At 39.6% G+C, this 12,901-nt stretch overlaps 1 protein-coding gene across 1 annotated transcript; it reads left to right on the plus strand.

Moving 5' to 3' along the window:
* Nucleotides 1-3,641: 3,641 nt before the first annotated feature.
* Nucleotides 3,642-12,791, plus strand: ttpal (tocopherol (alpha) transfer protein-like). The gene is made up of 6 exons (XM_080763820.1): nucleotides 3,642-3,778; nucleotides 4,959-5,191; nucleotides 6,920-7,163; nucleotides 8,264-8,457; nucleotides 9,872-9,982; nucleotides 10,791-12,791. Exons 2-6 carry the CDS (start codon nucleotides 4,976-4,978, stop codon nucleotides 11,067-11,069), a joined length of 1,044 nt encoding a protein of 347 aa, XP_080619946.1. The 5' UTR covers nucleotides 3,642-3,778; nucleotides 4,959-4,975; the 3' UTR covers nucleotides 11,070-12,791.
* The last annotated feature ends 110 nt before the right edge of the window (nucleotides 12,792-12,901 follow it).

The following is a 12,901-nucleotide window of genomic DNA, read 5'->3' on the forward strand; positions in this document are numbered from 1 at the left end:
TATATTTTTTACATTGAATTGTGGTGCAGTATTGTACAAACCTCGACACATTTTAGCCTGTTAACTAATGTGATGTTTCCTTCTTACACTGGTGACAAATGCATATGCCACACAAAAAAATGGAAGCGTGTGTGTGTGTGTGTACTTGTATGTATAATTATACCTTTGGGTACATTTGGTAGAATTAGTAGAATTAGAGAAATAGACATTGTGAGGACCATGGTTTTAAAAAAATGAGTTTGTTTTACAATTGGGAAAAGATTCACATTAGGATTAGGCATTTAGAGCAGTGGTTCTCAACCAGTGGTCCGGGGACCACCAGTGGTCCTTGAGGGGGTTCCAGGTGGTCCCCAGCTAAATGACGTAAAGTTGGTAACCAAATGGACCCTTATTAGATCTTTAAGTGTTGAGGGTGAAAAATTAAACATTGCTTTCATTTTATGCTCCCAAGAGTTACATTATTGTTAAACATCTGCATTACTTACAAGATGTCTACACAATTAGAGCATGTAGAAGAATTGTCATTTTGATCATCTGCCTGTTACCTCTCCTAATGGTACCAACATCAATACAGCATGGAATTGTGGACAAAACCTTATCCAACGACAACAAAATATTCTTTAGTTTTGGGTCTGAGAGGCTAAATGCCATCAATGCACGGTGGCCCGTGGCTCAAATGCTGAATAAATAATGGGCCTTGATATGAACAAGGTTGAAAACCACAGATTTAGGAGGTTAAGTGTATGGGTTAGAGTTATCTGAGTTCCCAGACGTTTTCGCCAGCGAAGGGTTAGACTGGAGTTTTCCCTATTTTAAACTTCAGAAAGGGATCTATGATATCAAATCAAATCAAATAAACCATATTTTCAGCTATTTTCAATGCTGTCCTAAAATCTTGATGTCCTCACAACTATAGTAGGCTAATACAAACGTGTGTGTGTGTATACTTATACTGTAGGAGGTCCGTCCAACGTGGCAGTATTGCTCGGTCAATGATAGTGTAAGACTATGTTGCTACAGACTGATAAACTGTCATAAAGTCATAGATAGCAGTGATTTTAGAGAGAGAGAGAGAGAGAGAGAGAGAGAGTATACCAAGTTGAAAAGTTCTGACAATGTGGCAATATAGTTATGCACACAATTTGTTACACGTTATGATTATGATTTATGAAGCATAGGTGCTTCACGTGGTAGAGAGCTGGAGACTTGAGGAAACTGGGCCCATTTTAGGAGAAGTTGGAGAACCCATTCCCTGTTTTACATTGTACAACCTGTTTCTAATCACTAATGAACAATGAGGTACATTCCTAGCAGTCAGTGCACAATGTTCTGCATTTATTCCACCGTGGTTCCTTTCTTTCAATCATTTTATTTTTTCATTTTTGCACAAACCGATACATGACTCACATATACATACACAGACTAACCGACATACATTAATCATACATACGTCCATACATCATCTTCTTCTACTCCTTATATACTTGTTCATGTAGTCTTAGAAATCTTAAAGCCTTTGTTCTTAACATGAATATTTTCTTAATTTGCCAAACCTCTTGATAATATTTCTGCGTATTCTACTCCCATGTATTCCACAACTGGGCCCCAAACCAAGAAGAATCCATCCATGTCTCCTTGGAGAACATGTGTGAGCCGTTCTAGTGGGAGCAGTTGTAGAACATTATGGAGCCAACTCGATACAGATGGAACAACATCCCCTATCCAACATTGTAGTATTGACAACCTAGCACAGTACCATAGTATATTCTGAATTCTCTTGAATCTATTGAATTCAGGTGTCGTTGGGTGTAAGCCCAAGATACATTGTAGGGGATCTTGTTCGATCCTTAGACCTGTTATAGTAGAAATTTCGTTCTTCACTTCCTCCCAAGATTTTTGGATTACTGGACAAAGCCACATTAGGTGCACATATGTGCCCACGTTTTCTTTACATTTCAGACATGTACCGGCCAGAGCAGTCTTTATCGTATTTGCTCCTTTGATATGGAGTAGTTTGTAATTTATGTATGATCTTGAATTGGATTTCCTGAGGTTTGTAGTTGCAACATATCTTTTTACTATTTAATATGATTTTTTTCCATTGATGGTCATTAACTGTAATTTGTAAATCTCGTTCCCACGACTGCCTGCTGATGTTGGTATTAACGTTCTTTATGGAAATCAATTTTTGATATATATAACTTCTTCTTCAGCCGGCAGACCTGGAGAATAAGACTCTCGATCTGATCTGCTCTGGTCCATGTCATTCTTTGTACTGGGGTATAGAATTTAGGTAACTTCGAATTTGTAAATATCTAAAAAAAATGTATCCGGGGTAGCCCATATTGTTCTTGCAGTTGTACAAAAGATTTCAAGGTACCATGTTGGTATAGATCATTTATCACCTGAATTCCTACTGTGTGCCATTCCTTGAACCCAGGGTCATTACAAGAGGGGATAAAATTGGGGTTGTTAAACTTGTTAACAATCGGTGCATAAAAAGAATATTTCTTTGACATTGAGAATGCCCTCTTTATGTTATTCCATGTATTCAGAGTGTTGTTCACAATAAAATTAGCCCCAATACCTGGTAACAATCTAGTATCGGTTATGAATGGTAGATTTGGTAGCACTATAGAGTTACAACCCTGTGGTACAAGATCCAACCATGTTGAGTTGGGGTCTTGTTCCACCCACCACCGTGGTTCCTAAAGCACAAAATGCTGTGTCAAGAAGACAGACAGACAGACAGACAGACAGACAGACAGACATTATTTATGGTTGTTGATGTAAAGTAATAGCCTGTATGTAGTTAATAATAATAATTATTATCATTATTATTATTAATAATAATCTAACTATAAATGCACAAAGTCTGTGTGACTCGAGAACTGTTCGCCCCACCGAACTTCCAGTCTTCCACCCCACCACAGGTCGTGCAGTACCCGGTGTCGAGTCTGTCGGACCTACGGTTGTCCAGAACCGCCCCAAAACAGGCCTCTACCCGGGCTCTGGACTGTTCTGACATCATTCCTAAAACAAAGTTAGGCGCGTAGGCTATAGGCCTATATGGCTGCATCTGCAGTTCTGCACCCACTTCAGTGCCATTCCTTCAAGCTATAAGGAATAGCATTTTAGCATTTATGACTTGTACAATCACTTTCATTTTAAAGCTGCAAATATGATACCTGGCTGTGCTGGGTGTCATGTCATGCAGTCAGATGATGAGATGTGAATCATGTGATGTGAGCGGTTTCACGTACACACAGTATTGCAAGAACTAAATGTAGTGCGTGTGTGTGCGTGTGTGTGTGTGTGTGTGTGTGTGAGAGAGAGAGAGTGTGTGTGTGTGGTTGGTCCATATGTTGGTACAATTCCGCCATCTGCTGGTCCTCCATGTCCAAATAACACTGCCTAAAATCTTACACAAAACAGTCAGAATTTGTGTGGGTGCGTACTGTTGACTCTAATAACGCAATAAAAACGGAAATAAAGCTAAAGTGCATTGTCATTTTAATTGATACTTTTTTTCTTTGCGTTCTGTAGTCAGTGTAGTGGATCACGTGATACAGTCAGATTGGCCAAACAGAGGCCGTCTTTTCTCCAACCCCGGAACTGATGATAGGATTTTCAGATTGGTTTATATGTCTATGGGGTGTTTTTATGACACATCACACATTCCCTTCGGTCCTTTTCAGCTTTTACCAAAAGTCAAATGGATGCTAATAAATGTCGTCTGGATTTGTATTAGAAGAGCATTTACTAAACGCCCAGTCGGGTTGGTAACTCTTAATACTTCATCGTTAGATTATTGTTGTCGCATCGCTGTTCGTTGATCGTCCACTGACGTCCAGTCGATCGGGCGTGATAAGGCTGAGGGTTTTTAATCAAATCAAATATTAAAGTCAAATAAAGTGAATATGTATGTACATTACTGTAGAGTTGCAGACCCCTCCACACTCATTTTTAGCACGTACGCGTCGCTCACTGTGTTGGGGGACGTTTGCGTCGTTCGAATTTGATTGATTAAAGACAAGTATCAGTAACAGTTTGCAGAATTACAGTACATTTCAATCACAACTCAATACAAAAACTGTTAACTGAGTGGACGACACCATAAAGCATTACACTTGTTTACAAGAGGGTCCACCGTTTTCAATTCATCATAACATTTAGCCTACACTTCTATATAGCCAAAAACAGGACATCATTAAAGGAGCTAGGTAAAAAGGCAGGGGGGAAACATATACAGTAGGCCTACAGTGAGGGGCAAAAGGAGTGGGTGGTGGGGGATTCAGATTTTACGGGGGCCAGATTCGAATTGCATCTAACAAATTTGTGTAGCAAGCTTTTTGGATCTGGCAGCGTCAGGTTACGTCATCATAGCCTTAAAATACAAAGATAGGTGACAAATGATGGCAAATTTGATAGATTGTCTGCAAGAGATGCCTTTTATAGGCTACCACCACGCATAGGAGGCCTTTGCTATGTTTCACCAGTTTCAATTGAAACGGGCCTCCACCCTCAGGGGGGCCTCCGAGCTCCAACTGAACGCCAGGCGTCAGACAGTCAACCCCTGCCACTCTCGGTCCTCTCTATCTCGCTCACTCACTGCCTTGCTCTCTCCCGCAATGTTAAGTTACACCTATTTTATGTTAATAACCTTGGTAAAATGTGCAGCATTGGGAGGTAAAGGGGAGAAGGGAAGGGACGACAGGATGAGGGGACGATAGGATGAGGAGAGGTGTTGTTGTTGCTGCTAATTGTCGAGAGTAATGGCTGCGTGTGATATTGAACAGTCAAACTATTTGTATCAATACGGCTGTATCAACAAAATAATTATGTCATATACGTAGGTATATGGGGGCCTCATATTTGGTGTTGAAATGGGCCTCCAGATTCCTAAGGCCGCCCGGCACATAAGCATAACTGCGTATTTGTTATTCTCTTTCAATCAGCAACTCGCAGGTAGTCAATGGCCGATGAACATGAGTCCATTGATCTCACCTCTCCGTCAGTGGAACTGGAACCATCAAGCGCTGCTGTCAACAGCTGGTTTCCTGAACCTCCTCCGCACATTTACACCTGCACTCTGACCCCAGAGTTGGTGGCCAAGGCCCGCGAGGAGCTCCAGGAGAAACCGGAGTGGCGTCTGCGTGATGTTCAAGCGCTGAGAGACATGATTCTGAAGGTTTGGCATGAATAGATTCTCTCTCACACACACACACACACACACACACACACACACACACACACACACACACACACACACACAAATTATTTTATTTAAAAATAAAATAAATAGACCAGTTATCCCCCGGTGCGAGGATATTCAGACCCCTCTGACCCCCCCTCTGGTGCCTATGGTGTAATAGTATAATAAATGACCAAAACATAAATTATTATAGACATATATTATTTATAATGATAAATGCAGCAATTTTTTTTAATTAGAATTATATGGCTATATTATTATTGTGTTTGTGCTTATCTTTCGAGGGGAGATTTGGCTAATTTCTCTCACAAGAGTTGTCTTGTTTTTGGAGGTTGTCTACTAGTCCTCAAATGTGTTTCTGGGCGGAGAGGAACTTGACCTTAACCCTAACCTTTAAAAAACACGTGAAGAAAGTCACTAATACGATTAAATTCAACCTTCAAAATGTTAAAACAAATTAGACCCTTCCTGACAGTTGGAGCGACCAGATCATATCTTCACTGTATGATCCTATCACACATTGAATACTGTTTCACAAACTGGTCTTGCACAGGTGTGACTGTGTGATCAGTGTGACTACTCTAAAACCCATAGAACAGCTCTACAAGAGTGCGCTCAAAGTGTTTGACAGGAAGCCCCACTCATATCATCATTGTAACATCCTCCGGAGGCTCAATTGTTTTAGCTTTGATAACTTTAAAATTTTCAAACAGGTTGGGGTCATATACAAGACCCTACATGGTCTGTGCCCGCCCCCCCAAAGTGAATTCATTAAACGGAAGCCTGATAGGGGAATCAGTACCAGAGCAACCACTCAAGGAGACGGCGAAGTGCCGCAACGGCAAACATTGCAACATTCGCCCAAAATGTCCGCTCAGTACAGGGTTGTGTAGCATGAAATGGCCTTCCTCTGCGTATAAGGGATTGTGCTACATTGCCATCTTTTAAATTTAATCTGAAAAAATGGTTGCTTGAAAACCAAAGCTGCAACCATTCATGATTATTTTAGGTGTATTTATTTTATTATGCTGTGTTCCCAATGTTATGTAAATGTATTCCACTGTTTGCCTGTCTGTTTTCCGTTTTGTGTTTCTTGTGAGGACTGCGGATGAAAATTAGCAACTGTGCTATATCCGGTGTATTTACGTCCATGTGACGTCCAATAATATGCATTGTCCTGTCCAAATAAACAAATAAAGTAAAGGTGGGTTGGCTTATTTCTCTCACGAGAATTGTCAACACAGTAGTATGGCCCCAGTAAAGCAACACAGCAGTATGGCTCCAGTACTCTTTCTGGTGTTGTCTACACGCAACAAGAATGCCTCGTAGAATGCGCGTGTGCACGTGACGTCATTAAATCATGCCGTGGTACAGAAAAACAAGAAATAATCACATAGTGATATTTGTCAGGTGAAAGAAGCACTGGTTTCTTTATTTAGTAAGGAACGCTCCTCTCAACCGTCCGGTCTCAATCATAAAATTACGTTACATAACATTGGGTGTCTCTAAAGATTTCTGTGAACTGCTTCCTGTTACCTGTTTCCTGGTCATGTGGTCAACCAATACATGACAGCAGCGTGTGTGGCAGCCAATCAGGACTAAGATCCCGACTAGGAGCCAAAGTCGTCATTAAATTTGAGTAAGCACCATTAAACCACTGGTTTACGATAGTCTTTAATCATCTCTTTCCATGTAATACTGAAGGACCAGCCCAATCTTAGGACCAGGCTGGATGATGCATTCCTCCTGCGCTTCCTGCGGGCCAGAAAGTTTGACTATGATCGCGCCCTGCAGCTGCTGCTCAATTACCATGCAGGTCGGAAGGCGTGGCCAGAGGTGTTCCAGGACCTTAAGCCATCCACCGTGAAACACGTGCTCGACCTGGGGTTTCTTACTGTCTTGCCACATCCTGACCCCAATGGACGATACATCTTGTGTCTTCGGCCAGGTTAGTGTCATGTTTCATTACAAGTAAAATTTTGTGTGATAATATGTATTTAATATGTGTCCCTTGAAGTAGCATGCGTCCCCGCAAGCAACTCTTAGATCCTATTTTTAATATCTGAAAGCTAGAGTTGCAATACCAACCCTTGAAAAGCCATACAACCAAACGGGGAAAAAAAGTCTGCTCTGATTGTATTAAACACTGTTTGTTTATGTTTATTCAGCTTTCAGCATGATCACAGAAGTTTAAAAAGACAGATGCCTTAGAAAATGGCACCTGAATTATTTTGCTGATTACAATAGTGTGTCTGCACATGTATGGGACGTTAAACTCACCAATATTCATTGGTACGGAAAATCTGGGATTATCCTCTTTGTATCTGCCAAGTTTTTGTTTCATGAAAATCCACCATCAAGATGTTATTACTATTATAAGCTACTTTCTGTCAAAAAAATCTGTGTTGGAGTTTGAAAGCACTTGGAAGCACTTAATTGTTGTAGTTTGGAAGCACTCGTTTTCAATAATGCAGCGTCTGGCTGCCTCCTGCATTATGTGCAATTTCGAAACGGCTGGTAAGTGCAGGACTGTTGACAGTGTTGTCCAACAAACGCTTCCAAAGTTTATTGATAGAAAGTAGCTCATAACATGTCTATTGAGGATTTTTATTAAACATAATCTTGGCATATACAAAGATGATAATCCAAGACTTCTGTACAGCTACAATGTTAGTGAGTTTGATTAATACAATCAGATCAGACTTTCCGTTTAGATGTATGGACTATCAAGGGTTGGTTTGCAACTCTAGATCCAGATATTAAAAATAGGATCCAAGAGTTGCTTGTGGCTAACTTCCCCTCACACATTCAGCAGACCTCAAGCTTAAAGCAATTCTCATAAAAAAAAGCTAGCATTAAACATACTGTCTAGTAGTTTGACTAATGGTATATAATTGTTTTTAGAAAATACAGTATACTCTATCAAAAGTCAGAATCACTGCAATCCAACAATAAACAAATTAATTTGACACAGGTCAACTGATGAAGTTCATACAGTAAATAATGTGAAAGGACACAGATAATCAGATTAATATGATCTCCTTCTAGGAAAATGGAAACCAAACGATTATCCTTTCGTTGATAATGTGAGGGCCATTTATCTGACTCTGGAGAAGTTGATCCAGCCTGAAGAGAATCAAGTGAATGGGGTTGTCATCTTAGCAGACTATACAGGTGTAGGCATGTCGCAAGCATCCAATCCAGGCCCCTTTCTAGCTAAGAAGGTGGTCAGCATCCTCCAGGTAAGCAGATGAAGATGTTATTGGGCCTCATTGAAAAAGCTCTTTGTAAAGTTCCTACTATATTTTAGTGTTGATTTTAGTGTATATCTTTGAGGGGCGCTAGCCCCTCCTATACACAGGTTTAACGTTTGTCTTTAGTTCAAAGTTTGTTTTGTAAACACATGAATGACAATGAAGGTAAAAACGTCATTAATGTGTCGTTTACGTCATATTGTCTCTTTATTGTTAATGGCGTTTAATGTTTGTGTTGGCACCATTTGTTTTAGATCATTACCATTACATCACCTAATCAACATGAGTTAGACTTTAATATATTAGCGCCCCTCACTTCACACGGGTGTGATTTTTTAAGTACAGACCGAGGTGCGATTCATGAAAGCCTGCGTCATTAGCAACATTACAGCTGTACGGAAAGCTTGAATTGTCTATCTGCCAAAGTATTTGTTTCATAAAAATCAACCGTAGATATGTTATGAGCTACTTTATGTCAAGAATGTCTGTGCAGGTGAATATTTAGGCATTATATTGTGCAATTTAGAAATGAGTTGTACGCAGGACCGTTGTGCCATGTGGCTGGTGTCCTTGTGGGAAAGTGATGCATGTGCATACTCTATATTGGAAAGCATATCCTAATGGCCCCTACAGATATATCTGTGTGGCTTTCACACTAAACGATTGATAGCCGACTAGGCATCACACACTGCAAGCGTTCACCAAGAGGCGATCCAGACCAGATACTGTACATATAGGCGCCGCTACATCATTTGTTTTTTTATTCCAATTCATTTTGACATCTCACGCACATGACGCACGTGCAGGATGCCGTGATACAAGCGTGAGACCGACACAGGACACCTCTCTCTCTCTCTCTCTCTCTGCGTACGCCACACTCAAAGGATTAGCCAGGCTACACAGGGCGAAATGTTTGTGATAGAGTAAAGCCTACGTGCGCTATATAGCGAGAGAGTGTTAAATCTTGTTTTTCATAAAATAATTATCTGTAATAATAATAATAATTCTCTTTGTGCCCATATGACTATGTAAGCACTATAAGATGTATACTTTGACGTATAACACTGCCATGTGGTGGAAATGTAAAATGTATAAATAGCATGCTCAAAATAGGGTTATGTTCCTAAATTGTCATATAATACAGTAAGACACATTTTTGTAATTCGTCTACTCTCCCCTGCCTGTTATAATTTTTGGAGATTTTTTTGTCTTTTCCTTTTTTTGCAAATTTAACTTTTAAGGAATAAAAGTAAAAAAGTGTTCCCCACTGTATGTTACTATCTCACTACAAATTGTTGGACTGTTCGAGGAATGTGGGGACAGGAGCGTGAGTCATATTTGTTTAGCAGATATTTGACAGTGACTGATTGTGAATATTTATATTCCTTTCTCCTATCCTCAGGATGGGTTCCCAATCAGAATCAAGGCTGTTAACATAATTAACGAGCCGATGATCTTCAAAGGGATCTTTGCAATAATTAAGCCATTTCTAAAAGAAAAGATGGCAGAGAGGGTGAGTATCATTCATTGGTGTATTTATTAGACTCTTTTCTGTCTTTTTTTGTTTTTTAAATCTGAGGTTCAGTAAATTGTAATTGATTGATTGAATGAATACGATTTTAGCAGTTTGCAAAAGCACAGGGAAGTAGCCTACAGTTCAATATAAGGTCTGCTAAGAGGATTTAAACCAAAGAAAACACTATGGCTTGTTTCCATTGGGGTCCTTATGTATGCAATTCATCGTAATTGTGAATGTGTACATGTTATAAATGCTTTTTGATTGCTATTTGTTTTTTAACATTATTGGGAAAAAAAAAATATATACACACACACACACACACACACACACACACACACACACACACACACACACACACACACACACACACACACACAAACACACACACACACACATTTTGCAGGGGTGACTGACGTGACGTACAGTATCAACTTGCGTCTTCCTCAGAGACAAACATGATGTTTGACTCTCTCTAGATTTAGATACACAGTACACACACACGCACACACACACACACACACACACACACACACACACACACACACACACACACACACACACACACACACAGTTTGTACTGTTTAAAGGATTAGAAATGTGTTTTATTGAAAGTGAGCAAAATTCTACACTGAATACTCCCTTTGATTATGAGGCATGTATTCAGCCCACAAAACCTACACAATTGTATATGCCAGAATGTCTGAAAGTAGTGCTTTGTGTTTGTATGACAGACGAATATCTTTGCTAAATGGCTCATTATGCCAATGTCACTGTGGCATTGTTGTCTTCACATACTGTGCAGTACATCCTCCATGGCTCTGATCTCCGCTCCCTACACCGCAACATCCCCCGCTCAGTCCTGCCAGAAGAGTACGGTGGCATTGCGGGCAACCTGGACCTGTCTGCATGGTCAGAAATGTTACTGGACTCAGAAGAGGAGTTCATAGTGGAGTTCTGCCAGCCAGACCCACTAGAGGGTGTACTCCTTCCAGACTCCATGCTGCTTGAAGGGGAACAGGCTAGTGGCCAGGACGATGACACCTTCAGGGGCCTGCGCTCTCAACTCTACTATTGCTACTAGCTACACTTTATCACTTTAGAGTTTTACGGGGCACGTTGCCAATATTGTACTTTATTCTATACTAGCCAAGCTGCATTACATGAGCCAAACGGTGCTTTTCAGCTCAAGACCCAAAAGATAAATGTGGTGTCTACCCCGGGACCCAAAATAAAATAAAAAACACTTATGCCCTAAAATAGGCTTTTGACTTGAACCAATGCATGATTATTCATTAGTGACCTGATGTACAAATTTCTCACTCTAGTCATATTTTACACCTAGGTTTCTCAAGCTCACATTGTTTTCTCCAATTTGTTAAGTGTAATACATGGTACCTCATGCTCATGCTGTATAAAGGCCATTCCTAGTGTTGCTGCATGGTTGGGTTGCCCCGCATCTGTTTAAAGGTTGGAAACCCACATTGTGTGCCACTCATATCTGCCTTAAAAAACAGTTTTCTTCGGGTTTATGATCATCTTGAATTTATACTGTATGTACCAAAGCAATATTCATGTGTATTCTCATCAGGTCATGTCTTATAAGGATACATTTACATTAGTTATTTTAGTCTGTGGGCTATGTAAATAGAGGATTTCTGTGGCTAACAAAAACACTAGTATTTTAAGAAAATGTGATATATTTAACTGTTCATTCAGAATACATCAGTCATGTATGACCTTTGTTTAGTTTACCTTTTATTCTCCCCTTGATTCAATTGACCAAGATTAGTTATTAGTTATTTTCTAAAGTCAGATAATCTGCTTTATGGCACGGTCACACCGCACCTTTATTCTTATTCTTTATTCTTGCCTATGCATTTACATGGGAATGGAATGGTTTGCTGCCATTTGTGTATATCTGCAAAAAAGCAACACACTATGCATTGGCACAATCTGCCCTCATAGGTAACCTTGCGTCACCAGGCTTTCCACCTCGGAGGAAAACCTCATAGCTAGCATAAAAGTGTGGTGTGGCCGTGCCCTTATGTTTGATTTATTTAATTGTTTTTATTACTGAACTGTTTTCCTGGCTGTTAGTCTCACCACTCAGTCTTAACACATGACAGGGTATTATAATTATATTTACAGAAGTCAAATGGGGAGAAGCATTACAATGATGCTACAGTACATAATAATATGTCTGCGTTGCCAAATGTTACAACAGGCCATTTAGAGATTAGTATGTGCAATAATGCTGCATGTGTTAGTATGGTGAGAACTTAAAATGTAACACGTTTTAGTTTGTATTTTGGTTGCTTAAGTTGCATTACATGTCAAGTAATTTGTAAGCATGGCTGCTATTGTAATATTTATCATGTTCCAACTACATATATTGTAGTGAAAAAAATAAATCAAATTTCAAAACGCTTTTTTAATATAAAAAGGTAATTGTTTTTTAGTAGCATGATGAAATGTAATGGAAACTTGGAGATCTTTTTCACTAAAACGAGAATTTGGTCTAATCAAATATGATTACAAAATGCTGCACGTGGCTAAATGTTTCGCCTTAATTCATGGTCAAATAATGTCTTTTTTTTATTGATTATGTGTGCAAAACTTTGGAAAACAAAATACGAAATGTTAAATCAAGTTCAAACTATTAATTCCCTGAAATTGGTTATTGAAAATGAGCATTGTGGCCCCTCCCCCGAATCTAGACTACTGATAGACCACATAAGCATGATTTGATTTTCCAACGCGCGCACACATGTATGATGTACACACGCACACACACGCACGCACACCTACCCCAATAATTGTGTGGATGACAAATTATGTATCTTATTTGATGGCCCTTGAAGAGGCGAAGCTAAATAGTTTGATGTTGTCAAGATGTATTTTGTATTTGATATG

The sequence above is a fragment of the Protomyctophum bolini genome, assembly GCF_963924005.1.
Source record: "Protomyctophum bolini genome assembly, chromosome: 5".
Classification (NCBI taxonomy): Eukaryota; Metazoa; Chordata; class Actinopteri; order Myctophiformes; family Myctophidae; genus Protomyctophum; species Protomyctophum bolini.

What these genes read in the sequence shown, in the direction of transcription:
- ttpal (XM_080763820.1), top strand. Translation starts at nt 4,976, where the DNA reads ATGGCCGATGAACATGAGTCCATTGATCTCACCTCTCCGTCAGTGGAA. An exon ending in CATCTTGTGTCTTCGGCCAG is followed by an intron (nt 7,164 to 8,263) that starts GTTAGTGTCATG and finishes ATCTCCTTCTAG; the next exon opens with GAAAATGGAAACCAAACGAT. An exon ending in AAGAAAAGATGGCAGAGAGG is followed by an intron (nt 9,983 to 10,790) that starts GTGAGTATCATT and finishes CATACTGTGCAG; the next exon opens with TACATCCTCCATGGCTCTGA.